At 37.9% G+C, this 13,247-nt stretch overlaps 1 protein-coding gene across 1 annotated transcript in view; it reads right to left on the reverse strand.

Moving 5' to 3' along the window:
* The window catches only part of PPFIBP2 (PPFIA binding protein 2), a 76,879-nt gene that overhangs the window by 12,793 nt on the left and 50,839 nt on the right, over window positions 1-13,247 (reverse strand). Inside the window, exons 6-15 of the mRNA XM_066553064.1 lie at window positions 10,103-10,195; window positions 7,561-7,669; window positions 6,112-6,144; window positions 4,401-4,462; window positions 3,809-3,884; window positions 3,072-3,169; window positions 2,828-2,892; window positions 2,366-2,434; window positions 1,912-1,972; window positions 339-380 (exon numbers count right to left, since the gene is read on the reverse strand). Coding sequence (XP_066409161.1) covers window positions 339-380; window positions 1,912-1,972; window positions 2,366-2,434; window positions 2,828-2,892; window positions 3,072-3,169; window positions 3,809-3,884; window positions 4,401-4,462; window positions 6,112-6,144; window positions 7,561-7,669; window positions 10,103-10,195 — 708 coding nt within the window. The remainder of the gene's footprint in view (window positions 1-338; window positions 381-1,911; window positions 1,973-2,365; window positions 2,435-2,827; window positions 2,893-3,071; window positions 3,170-3,808; window positions 3,885-4,400; window positions 4,463-6,111; window positions 6,145-7,560; window positions 7,670-10,102; window positions 10,196-13,247) is intronic.

Raw genomic sequence — 13,247 nt, forward strand, 5'->3', positions numbered from 1 at the left:
ATGCAGGCCAGATTGCTCAGGTCCTCAACTCCTGCTCCTTTTTGGCAACTGCAGGAGTACATCCCGACTCGTACCAAAAAGAGTAGAGAAATTGTGTCTTACATCAGCAGTGTGTATTCTGAGACTGACTGACCTCAGCTTCATGTAACAAGCTTCTAGATAAAAAGTAAAAAAACCAAAACATTTCCCTCTCAAATCTTTACCCCGTGTTGTTTGTCAGCACTGGAACTATGCAAACATTTTGAAGAGAAAAGGAATATAAAATGCAAACTAGCCATACCATCACAGCACATCACACCACACCTGAGAATTGTTAGGGAAGGTTGCAATTAATATACCTCTTGCTCTACAACAGGCTGTGCTGGTTTTCCATCTACATACTATGGAGTTTCAGGGAGGGCAATGCCAAAGTTTTGTGGAAAAAAGCAACAGACAAATGTTAGTATTAACATACATACATGGAACATCAAATGTAGACTTATTGCTATAGAGATGGTGCTTAATGTATGGACAATATATTACAAGGACCTCTTAATTTCATCTCAATCCAATATTTAATACTAATTGTGTTTGTTCATTCCCCACTCTACAAAATTCCTGTTTTAGTTCTGCTGTGATCAGAGGAATTTTGCTATTTTCAGGTTTCTGGGTGGTCCCTTTAGAATTGCTTTGAGCTGGGAACACAACAGCTGTTTAACAGACCAATATGAAAACAACTGACATAAAATAATACACACAGTCCTGTATGGATCCAGCTGAAACCATAAGGAGCTCTGACAGAAACCAAGCAATGAAAATTTCACCACAGTTAGGTCAGGGACACTGATGTGGTTTATTATTTTATTGTTATTATTGCTGGAAGCAGGGGGACTTTTAGCTTTGAGCAAGGCAGAATAACTCCAGAACAAATGTGTAGGTCCAGCCTTATCACAGCACATCACAGAGACAAATTCAGATTTTTGGTTTAAGACAAAAAAATAACTAAAATTATGACAAGAAAACCTTTATCAGTTCTCCATGGAATGAAATGTGAGTTCTGATTTGTCACATGTGGGGCTACAATCAGACAAATGCAGCACAAATTTCACAAAATTCATTCTACTTGGTCACTACCATCTCCAGAAATTCAAGAAATATCTGAAAGTATTTAAGAAAAATTTTTAAAAATTTAAGAACTGGAGCAATCATATGAGTGGTATCTGGTTTCAATGGCATTACTGGGTCTAGGTCACCTGGTATTAAGCCTAATTTGGGTACAGAAAAAACCAACAGTCTCACAAAGCAGAATTACAAAAATGTAGAAAAATGTCAGTGTACATAATGACAAAACAAGACTGTGGACCACAATGTAACAAGACTTTGCAAACTGGGAATATTTATTCTGGAGTGGAATTAAAGCCCTTGAGGTGCTCCTGCTGCTTTAACTAAGGCAGCATCACCGTCAACTTCAGGAATGCCTTTTGTGTCAGAAAGCTCAGGGAAAACACTGCTACATGCACACACCCAAAAAGGAATCCTATGTGGAAATCCCCAGTCCCAACATTTAGCTACTTTCAGAATTAGCTGCCTTAATATTTTTGGTGATTTGGAAGTAAAATATATTTTAAAAAAACCTATAAACAAAATAATACTGCAGTTTAACAAAATGTCTCCTCATTATTTCTTGTATTTCACTTGAATATTTTTCTCTCAGGGCAAAAACTGAATTTGAAGGTGTGTCCACATGGGTGTGTCAACCAGCTCAGAAATGGGGGGGAAAAGAACCTGAGCTGTTTTAGGGCTCTTTCTCCACATAGAGAGTTAGTGGTGGTTAAAGTTACTATATGCATAACAAAAATAATGTTTATACTTGATCTTTGTCTTTTAGTTGTGACATTAAACACCAGAAGCTGTGATTACAAATAAACCAACCTTTTCCAAAGATTCACTCTGCAAGTCTTCTAAACTACTGGACTTTTTTTTCTGTGGAACCCTTAAAAAAGGCACAGGCAAAGAAGCAGCAGTCAATACAACATGGTTTGTTTGCATATAACCAGCGTCTCATGCACAACAGCTGCATAAGTCGCATAATGTCTGCATGAAACATAACTCAGAATTAAGATATTTGTTTATTTTATTGTGCTTTTAGTCTGAAAATCATGGCATTGAGAACAGCAATAGATGAAGGCAGAAAGAGCAACAAGGCATCCTCTGAGCAGCAGTGAAAGGAAACCAGGTCCAGTGGGCAGCTGTAGCCTTGTTCCTCTAGATGATTTTAGAAACTCTTAACAAGCACAGCAATAACTCTCTGTGAGCAATGTGCAACCTTTAGGGATTTTAGAAAGGGAAATTGTTTCACATTTTGATGAAAGTTACTTATTCTTACCTATTTGTGAATTCCAGAGATTCTTCCTGCTGAGAGGTTAAATTACTTGAAGCTACTGGACTGCTTCCACTTTAAATAGAAATAAATTGATATATATAATATTTTTATATATTTATATAGACATAAATATATAAATATATTTTATATAAATAAATATAAACACAAACATATAACAATATAACATAATAGAATATATAGTATATATTTTCATATATATTGTATATTTATAATATTAATATATTCATTCTGTAAAAATATATAAATATATATGATATATTAAAATGCTGAATTATTCCTATAATTTAAACCTTAAACATCCAAGCATTGCCAACCTCTACGACAAACACAGCTTTCAGAAGTGCTCCAAACTGCAGCAAAGCCAAGAACAGTTAAGAGAAGATGCCAACAGTTAAACAGTCTAAATAATACAATTTAGCACCACAGGAGAAACAAAGGTCTTGCCTGATTTCCATGGCTTTGTGTGGAACTAGAGGGACCACAGCTGGTGACAATTCTCCTGCAGGGGGCTGGGGAAGATACAAGAGTTTCAATCCTGTAGCTCTGGTGTCTTCTGCTGAATCTACTGTGCCCATACCAATAAAAACAAAAATTCTGCCAGGGCTGAACCCTCACCCACATTAGTACAGAGAAACCAACAGCAAAAAAATCATCTGTGCAGCAGAACCTGCTTGTAGAACATCTGTACCTCTGTTTTCAGTAATTCCCCATGAGAGTTATTCAGAAGATTCCACTTCCTTAAAGTTGCCTCAACTTCCTCTTCATTGCCACTAGAGACAGGAGAGCCTGAAAGCATTGGAGAGTAGAAAGGGAGAGAAACAGGTAAAGTTTGCTCTCTGTAGTATCAGCTCAACAATCAGAGCATCATGGCTTGCTCCTTGCTTCTTTTTATTTATTTACCTAATGAACGTCCAGAGAGAGATTTACTCTCATTCTCTATTTTGTGTGTTAAATACGTTCACTCTCATTCCATATTTTTGTGTGTTAAACACAAGTTTCCATTCTGCCATGCAAGGCCTAAAAATATTGTTATTGCTTGTTAATGTGATGGTGTACAGTATCCCAGATTCAATTTAATGCTGAAAATTATGGTGGCAACTTAAAAGGAGATTGTCCTAAAACCCACTTCACTTCCTACACTGTATAGGAGAAATGGGACACAGATTTTTTTTCCCCCCTCAGATTTTGAAGTTAAATACACAGAACTGTGTGCAGCAAAGCAATGTGGGTTTTCAGTTTTTCTTTCCAAACAAAACTTGTCTTGTCAGCTGTCAGGGTTTTCCTCAGTGGAAGGGAAATGAGTTCTCCCTCTCTATGATCATTTTATGCTGAGAAACATGGCTGGTGGTCACAGGTCATAATGGTCGCAGGAAACACCACATAAACTAAAAATAAAAGCAGGACATTATTCACAAGCCATTTTACCATGAGCTGCAATCATGATGTCCTTGACCCTCCTGTACTGGCTTAGCAGTAGTGTCAGCTCCTCTATCCGACGGTCCTGTGGAAAACATGAAGTAAATTAAGTTACATTTTAAATCCTTCATTTTTAACTGCAGAAACACTGTACTACATCTCTGTGATTTTAGTGAAAACAGGCTCAGTCTTTGCATGCCTTGTAAGGAATGTTATTTGACTTTGTGCACAATATTTGCTGGACAGTGTGAAATTATAGTTATAAGGAAACCAGAGGAGTTTGACATTACAGCTTTTTTTTGAGAAATAAATGTTATGAGCCACATTAATGTTCTCCAGAACTAATATTTCCTGTCTGGAGTCTCTACTTGCTAAAGGAACTTTTTAGGGATGCATATTATTGTCTATGTGATCATATATGGGTGTGCCACCATCCAGAACAATCCCATGGCTTGATTTGTTACCACAAAAATGACAGTCTCCTGAAGAATTAATCCCCTTTCTCATTTAGTCCTTACAGAAAATGTGTTATTTGGAACATTTCAGAGATTCAAAACTATAATTTAATTCTTAACACATAGAACAAGGATTATTTTCTCACCTTTTCTTCATTTGCAGCCAGTAATGTCTCCATTCCTATCTTCAACCTCTGAACTTCTTGGTCTGAAAATGTTTTAAAACATTGTAAGAGAAATAAGACTTGTTCTGTTTACTGTAAAGAGATGTTTTGTGATACTTTCCCTATGTTCTTACTAATAACCAAAGCCATGTCAGTGGCGTGGCCAGTGCACCACTAAACTACATTTAGTGTAGACTTTTTCAGAAGCTGAACTATAAAAAGTATTGCACAACACAAACATCCTGGTTTTGCTTACAAAAGACTACATAACACTATTTTTAACTATGTAAGTCAAGCAATGGAAAAGAAAAGAAACACAGAAGCTCATTTTGCAAAAAAGATGAGAGTATGTTTGCTGTTGTATACTTAAGGAAATAATTTAAAATAGGATTGAAAATATATTCCATCTGAGAAGTAGCTAAAGTACATCCATGAACTTGGGAATGAAAAATAACAAAAAACTGATTTGATAGAAGGAAATTCTGTGAAATGTTATTTACTTAAATGTTTCAGTATGGGCAACTTGGTTTAAATCTACGTCACGAGCTAATGGAGAATTTCCTGACACACGATTTAGTGATAGAGGCTATCCAGTAATGTTAAAATCAAGTCAATTAAAACACCCTCTCTGAAACTGATGAGGTTGTTAATCACATCCTAACTTTGCCAAGTCTCTCATTTTTCTCTACACAATAGTCCCAGCAAACCTTCCTGAGTAAACCAAGTGTAATGGAGACAGAACCTGAGATAGTTCCTGTGTTGTAACTCCCGCCTCCAGCTATTCATGCTTTGACATTACACCAGACACAACTGTTCCCAAAAAACCATGAAAACAGATATGGCAGCAGGCAGGAAGGGAGAGAGGGGAAAGAAAATCAACATTGCCAAAGAGCATCTGTGAAAAAAGGTTTTACAAATGAAGGTTGAACACACAATGTCATAGCTAAACTATTTGAAAAAGCTGTAATTAGTTTTTATTGCAGGGATTCTGGAAAGTGCACACCTTGCAATGATTAAGTTTAAAACATGTATGTGAACCTCACAGGTGTTTTCTCAAAGAAGAGACACAGGACATGCACAGGCACAGCCAAATCAAAAACTAAAGCCAGCAGGCAGTGGGTAAGCAACTGGGAGACTTTTAAAAAAATCACAGTCCTACTAATTTCTCTTTATAAATGTTAGACTTCAAAAAGGACTGGTGTCAAGGTAGATTTAAGCACACTACAGCAAATTTTACTTACTGTATTCATTAACATCATCAAGTACGGGGACATTTATTCAGACTTTAAAAAAAATTGATGGAATGATTTAAAAAATAAAAAGCCTAAATCCTCCCCTCCAAAGAGAAAGGCTTTCAATTAAAGCTGTCTTTTCTGTTATTAAATGGGGTTTACATATGTGCAAATAAAAGGGGGCAATTATCAAGTTTTGGCTCTTAACCTTGACAACGTCCCTTTGAAGTCCAACAATTTGATTTGTGAACCTTTGACCTTTATTTCTGCAGTGAAATCTCACTGAGCAGGGAAAGGAGCTGTCTGCTTGCTGCAGGCAGTGAAAGCAGTGTCTCGTGGTGTGTTACAATTAGACAGCCAAATCTAAACAAACATGGAATTATTGCTGCAGGAGGCATCTGAGTTAACATTGGTATGAAAGGAACAGTGAGATAAAGCCAAAAGGGAATTGCAAGGCTTACGTTTTTCTTTTAGCCTTCTCCTATAAACTTCCTCTACGATGGGAAGTGGTGAGAGTCAAGTATGTGGAAAAAGCACACATTAGATCAATTCTGCAATTTAATTAGGATATGCATTCTAGCATACTACATTTCCACTTTATTTGAGAAAAGCACCTAAAATTCTGATCAATCAGTAATTTTTGTTTGTTTGTTTTCAGAAGGATTGTTACTGTTTCCATTCAAATACAGTCTAAGTGCTTTCCTTGAACATAGCCCACGGATTTTGTAGAGGGTTTGATTCTTCTGCCACAGGATTCAAGGACAGTTTCACCACACTGCTAGAACCTGAATGCTGCTGAGCTCCAGATTTACTGTCATACCACTATCTTTCCTTTGAAATACCCTAAATTATTTGGGAATCTTGCAGAAAATACATATTTCTATTAGTAGAAGGGTTCTTCTACCAAGCACTGCTGTTAGACAAACTAATTTTCTGGTTAGACATGCAGCTCTCTACATGCACAAGCTCTGCAGCTGGGTGAGATCGCCACAAGGACATGTTAAGTCACTCCCTTGGAATGAACCAGAGGAGGTTCTTGGGGAGCCCTGGGAAGGGGGAAGCACAGAACATGGGAATTCACATCCCAGCCAGGGCAGTCTTGGGAAGCCTCAGTTAACACCCACAGAAGCTGTTAGAGCAGCAAAGCTGATGCCCTATGCTAAACTGCACACAAACACTCCTGCATGGCTGAGTGCTGGTGCTGCAGAGGAAAAAGGTCCCTAATTCCATATTCTCCTGGCCCAGCAGTTGGCAGGAGCCCCAGAGAGTGAATATTTCAGAGAGCTGTGGCACCACTGGTTGAGACCAAAGGCTAAACAAACTGGTTTGTTTGCCACTGACCTGTGTCAACAGAGACAAACAAAAACCTGCAATATCACAGAGCCCTAAACCAGCCCAGGCTGGCAGGGACACTGAAAATGCAAACTTTCATGGGACAGGGAGCCTGAATGAGACACAGCCATGAAGAAAGGAAGCAAAGACTCTTTTAGGATGTTTGGACATTGAAACATTAGGCTTAGCTACTACCGCATCCTTTTTTTGTCCCTTATAAACCAGAAACTGTAAAGATTTTTCAAAGAAATTTTCAAGGTATACCTGAAAATTAAATTCCCATTGATGTACAATGAGTCTTTACAATTACACATAAAACACCAACAGAAGAAGTTTCAGGCTCTTGAGGATACTTATTTCAATTTGTGCTGCCTCTAGACTGGAGTGGAATTTCACACATTAAAGACCTCTCCTCTACCAGAGCACAGAATGAATTGACATCGCTTTTCCTCCCATAATAAACTTTAGGTCCATTCTTGCATCTCTTTGTATCTCTTTGCAATCCAGTGTCCAAGCTGCTACCAAAGCAAACTTAAAGTAGGGTTCTGAATTTTTAATTTTGTTTCCTCTCCTCTTACCTCTTTCTGCCACTTCAGTGTATGAGGAGGTCCTGGAGAGCTGACTTTGCAAGCGTTCTATCTCTGCATCTTTGAGAGCCAGCTGCTCCTGGAGCTGGGCTATCTCAGCCTAAAAAAGAGCACAGCAAAGTCAGAATAACTTCCCTACCCCTTGTCTGTGAGTCCTTCCCAGGAACGAGGAGATGTCTGAGGGAGGCTGTGATTGAGTTCAGTTATCGGCTTAGGATATTTCACAAACACTAGGACAACTATACATATTTATATAGTATCTCTAATAGCTGCTATTGCTATTAGAGAAGCTCATTTTTCCCCATGCAATTAGCTCTTGGAGAAGTCAGACTAACATTTCCAAGGATTTATATAGGTAAGGAAACTCTGGAAAGCTTTCAATGCAATAAAGTTGGTCACATAATAATGACTATTATAGGGAACTCAAAGTTTGCATGAAGACCTCTAAAAGATATCAAAGGATTTTTAAACAGATGCTGGTGCTTTTTATTTTATTTATTTATTATTTATTTTTTTATTTATTTTTATTTTTAATCCTAGTTACTACTTATTAGTATAACTGAGAATCTATTAATACAGAGCCTTCTCTGCAAGATAACAAAACTGTTTTTCCTCAAAACAGCAAATAGGGTTGAAGAAAAGCATGACATGGAAAACCACCACACATATGCAACAGAATCCCATATTCATTTACATTTACTGGACATTTAGGGCTGCCACCCAATTTGGATGGAAAATCCCACATGAAAAAGCTCAACAAGACAGAGGGAGAAGAATTCTGTGATTGTTCAGTTTGAAATGCTGTGATTCTAATTTGGTTTTTGTATTGATGAGAAAAACTGCTAGCAGCATATTTTAGTAAGTCAGCAGTTTGATAAGATTTTCTTCAGAGGTCTCAAAATAATTGTGTGTCAACATTCTACATTTCCCCTGTTAAGGCATACAAAGCCTCCTTGCAGATGAAGGACAAAAGTAAAAAAAAAAAAAAAAAAAGGGAGGTGGGGAAAAAGGGATGAAAAAAGCAAAGAAAAAGGACAGGGAGAAACACAGATTAATTAACACACCAACTTATTTTCACCAGGAAGCAAGCAGTTGGATTGCAGGATAACATCACTGCTCTGTCTAAAATTCCATGTGGAATAGAAGAATCTGCCTTGCTGCATCTCTGAAGGGCTCCTACACTTCCCACTGACTAATATGCTTTTTATATCCAGCCATGGATTTATTCCAATCTCTCGTCTAAGAAGCTGGAACAACAGGAAGGCAAAAGCCTGCAGACCTCTTAATACCACATCTGGTTTTGCCTCCCCTGGTCTACTCAACTCAGAGCTCTTTCAAAGGCTCTCTTTTCCCTTATTATCTAATTCCTGTCATCTCCGATTATTTTTCTGCTTCCTCTCTCTTTCTTTGTACTTCTCTTCCTTTCCAGTCCCGCACCTTCTTTCCCCAAGTGGGTTTTATGATTCTTTTTTCCTATTTTCCTTCTGCTCCTACTTTTTCCATAATTTCCTTCTTGGCAGCTGGCCACACACTGCTTGAGAAAATATTTTCCCAAAGGCTGTTCATCTCAACCACGTCAGAGAAAACATTTTCATGGATTGAAAAACTATTATCTTAATGAGAAAAAAGACATGACAGCAACATTCTGCTATTCATCCAAGAATTCTCAAAAGAAAGAAATGCTAATACAAATAATAGCTGTTCGTCATGTCTGGATCAAGCTATCAAGCATTGAATAGAAAATTCAATTTAATAATTTGAAATGTTTCTCCAAGATTCAACCACAGGTCAAGAGTCAGCCATTCATATCAACAGGGATTATTACACAAATGAAAGGAGATGTGATTACAGCACAAGAAGGAAAAATTGTATGGTGCTTTTTAATCCAGTGGAAAAGAGCTAAAAATTCAAACTAGAAATAACAGTGAGATTGTTCCATTAGAAAAATTAATTGCTGGGGAAAATGATTAAATGTTTGACATGTCAAGTTTCTCCAGATTATGATCCAACAGCTATGCAGGACTTAAGGTCAACAAAAGTGTAAGGCAGCCGTGCAGTGTGATGTACACAAAGTCAAAGCAGATGATCTAATGGTGTATTTTGGGCTTAATGTCTGTGAAAACAAATTCCATAGTAAGCAAACACCCAACAAACTTTGCATGCCTCTTCAGGAAAGTATATCCCACAGAGGCTTGTCACCATTATACAAATCAAGGCCAGGAAGCCTTCAAAGAGACCTTTACTCTGAGCAGCTCTTTGCAAGTCAAAATGCCTTTTGTGGTTGCCTAAAATAAGAATTGCAAGAAGTACCAGACTGAAAACTGCATGGAGGGAGCAAAAGGCACAAAGAAAGCTACCCCACCTTCAAAACAAGATATTTATTCCAAAGATAAGTCAAGTTCAAGAAAACTTGACTTCACAGCTACCTTGCACAAGGGAAATGTCAGAAAAGTAAATATTGATGAGAAATGGAGCATATCCTCTCCCAGCTGATAGACGCCTGTCATTAGAAAATGCCAGGGATTGTTCTTACTTTAGTTGCTTTCAATTTCCACTCATACTGATTTCTTTCGTTTTCCAGTTCTTCCACTTTAATTTTGAGGTGTCTGAGTTCCTGTAACAAACCCTGCAGAGGAAGAAGGAAATTAAAGGCAAGGTTTTTCTGGCAGATATTTTTCCCAGTCCTGAATTACAGATCATGCATGAACCACACAGAATTCAACATTGAACTGCCACACTAAAAACTGACCTACTCCAAGAAGTTGTCCCTTAAATGTCCCTTCTCCCAGTCCTTGATAGAACTGTATCTTACTCACTAAAGGACAATATTATTAAAACCTTGATGGAGCTTTAACAAGACAAAATGTCTTAAAATGAACTGAGGAAAGGAAGTTTGGAGGAGTAACCCAATTTTGGACTCCTGTGCAGTACATACATTAAGCACCACACTAACATCTTGGATTGCATTAAGATTTATTTGGAATGACTTCTAGATTTGACTCTTAGATTATTTCTCCAACCTAAAGACTGTAGTTCCAATAGTCCATTAAGCAGCCCTGCACAAAAACAAGCCCAGAAACAACAGCACTATTTTCAAGATATGTGTAACACACAGAATAGTTATTTTTATAATACAAACCTATGAGAGAAATTACTGAAAAACTCCCTCACAATACAAGAAGATTACTTATGAGTTCTGGGCATGCAAATTTTAACCAAAGAAATGTGGCAACAACCTGATTTGAAATCAAGTATTAAAATGTTTTTTTCTAGGCATTCTAGTATCATTCTACCTTCAGTGATATGAAGCCATTTATGCAAAGTAGCTTTTGTTTTGCCATGTGAGACATTTTTCATCAAACACAACCAGGATCTGTTATGTAAATTCTGGTACCTGCTAATGGCAGGGAATAAACACAACTGTGACAGATTTGCTATCTTAAAAGTACCAGTGGATTATTTTTATTATGGCTCTTTTAATTAGAAAAAGAAAGGGTACATGTCAGAGAGTCTTAGCTGAGATTATTTGATACCTGTGTTAAGCTTTTAAGATATCCAGGAATCAATAATCTGTGTTCAGAGGACTGGTTAGGCCACACCATCAAGCACAGCTGGGGTGGCATCATCATGAGGAAAAGCAGCAAACTACAAACCATGCCAGCATGCTGCACAAAATCAGACAAATCTCAACCCCTAAATCCAAAAAACTCCACACCACATCAGCACTGCGGACTTACAAGTGAAATGGAAACTGTGAAAATTCTGAAAGGGGTTTTACAGATTTCTGTGCTTTAGCAGACAGCCATCAATGGTAACCAAATTTGTCCCAGTAATTGAGGTGGAGAGCCTGGGGTGAGATTTTTTTTTTTTTCTGGTCATTTTTTATGGCACTCTCACTCTTTGCTAATGAAAGCCACAAAGATTAATGCCAAAACATTCCCAAGGCAGCTCTGGTTAGTGGAATTTAGTTTCTGCAAGAGGGAGAAGAGGCAATACAGAGGCTTCTGCCAAGGGGAACTTCTCGTACTTCACACCGAGAACAATTCTTCTGGCCCAGGGGCTCTACTGATCTTGCACCACATTGAGGATCATTAAGGGTCAAGTCTGCTTTCCTATCTTGAGACTTTCTTTCTTGGATCCTACTATTAATTTCCAGCTGCAGTCTACACATCTGCTCCTGTAGGTCACTGATCAGGTTCACTACTGACTGAAAACACGGGAGGAAAGAGAGAAAAAAAAGACAAAAAAAAATACAGGTGAGAAAAAAAAATGATGCAAAGTATACTTTTCTACAGTTGCAGCAAAGAATTACGTGAAGCACATCAAAGGCAAACTAAAAAAAGACAGATTATGTGTTTCCTTTCCGATAAAGTTGATGTAAATGAGTATAAACCTGGAATATTGCACAAAGCCACAGTTTGCATGGAACAGAATCTACGTTCCAGACTAATTCATGATTCTGACTCTGAAGTTAAGATCAGAAACTTTTTTTGGAAAGTTTCAAAGTCATATGAGGGATCATTTGGAACATATTATAATATGCTGGCTCAGAGATACACTTTTGCTGAAATGGGACTTGATTGCATTCATTTACCCTTCCAAAACATCCAGTAGGAAGAAACTGCAAAGTGTTCAGCTGGGGCCATAGCCTGCTCTTTCATAATTTATACGCGGAATTCACCAGCAAAGTAATTCTGTTTCCAGGTCTAACACGAGGCAGAAAAATAATTCCATTACCTCTCTCTGTATCTGGGCAGGATCTTGAGGTGGAGGAGGAGTTAAGCAACAGATGCAGGAGAATTCAGGAAAATAACACAGAAGAAAATATAATTATTTGGAAGTGCACCAGTTTACTGGTCAGCTTCTTGGATCTGTGTGTATCAGTGATACACATACACAAAAATCCAGCTTAGAAAGCAAACCAAAGTCAAGTATGAAAATCAATATGACATTTCACCTAAATTCCCCAACTCTGTAGCAAATAGCACTGCGTATTTTTTCAGGTATCACGAGTCTGAAGTGCCTTTCTCTTAGCTTTCATGGACACTAATAACATAAGTTTTGTGGTTTCTCAATCTTCTCAGATGGAACAAATTTGAGGAGCTTAATCCATCTTTCAAAGGAGAGAAAAAGATTTCACTGGACGGAACAACAGATGATGGGGCAAATAATTTTTTTATTATTTTCTTCATTAGAATTGCCAACAGTCCTCCTGTAACCTCAACTCTGCAGTAAAATCAGGAGTCTTAGAGCTAGGGAACAGCAAGGACAGGGCAATAACAGTCAACTTTACACATCCACAAAGATTCACCTAACTAATACAAAAGAGTTCCACACGTTTGAGTATTTCCTAGCTCGCTGTTTAAGATGAAATTCAGAAAAGCCATTATATACAGTTTACTTTATACATATTATGCTCAATCAGGATCACAATGTCTGATGCTCATCCTCAAATGAAGATTAAGTTTGGGTTTTTTTTACCACCCTCTCCACAATCAGGTACCTCCCAGAGCAGCAACAGCTGGGGATGGGGACTGGCAGGACACACACATCCAAATCCCTTGTTTTTGTTTAGCACCAAGGTTTGGTCTGTGCTCCTCTTTGCCAAGAGCTCTGCCAGCCCACACCAGGCTCTGGATGGAGAAGGGCATCTCCAACAGGATGCATGGATTTCTGAG

Source organism: Molothrus aeneus, chromosome 6 (assembly GCF_037042795.1).
Source record: "Molothrus aeneus isolate 106 chromosome 6, BPBGC_Maene_1.0, whole genome shotgun sequence".
NCBI classification, from domain to species: Eukaryota; Metazoa; Chordata; class Aves; order Passeriformes; family Icteridae; genus Molothrus; species Molothrus aeneus.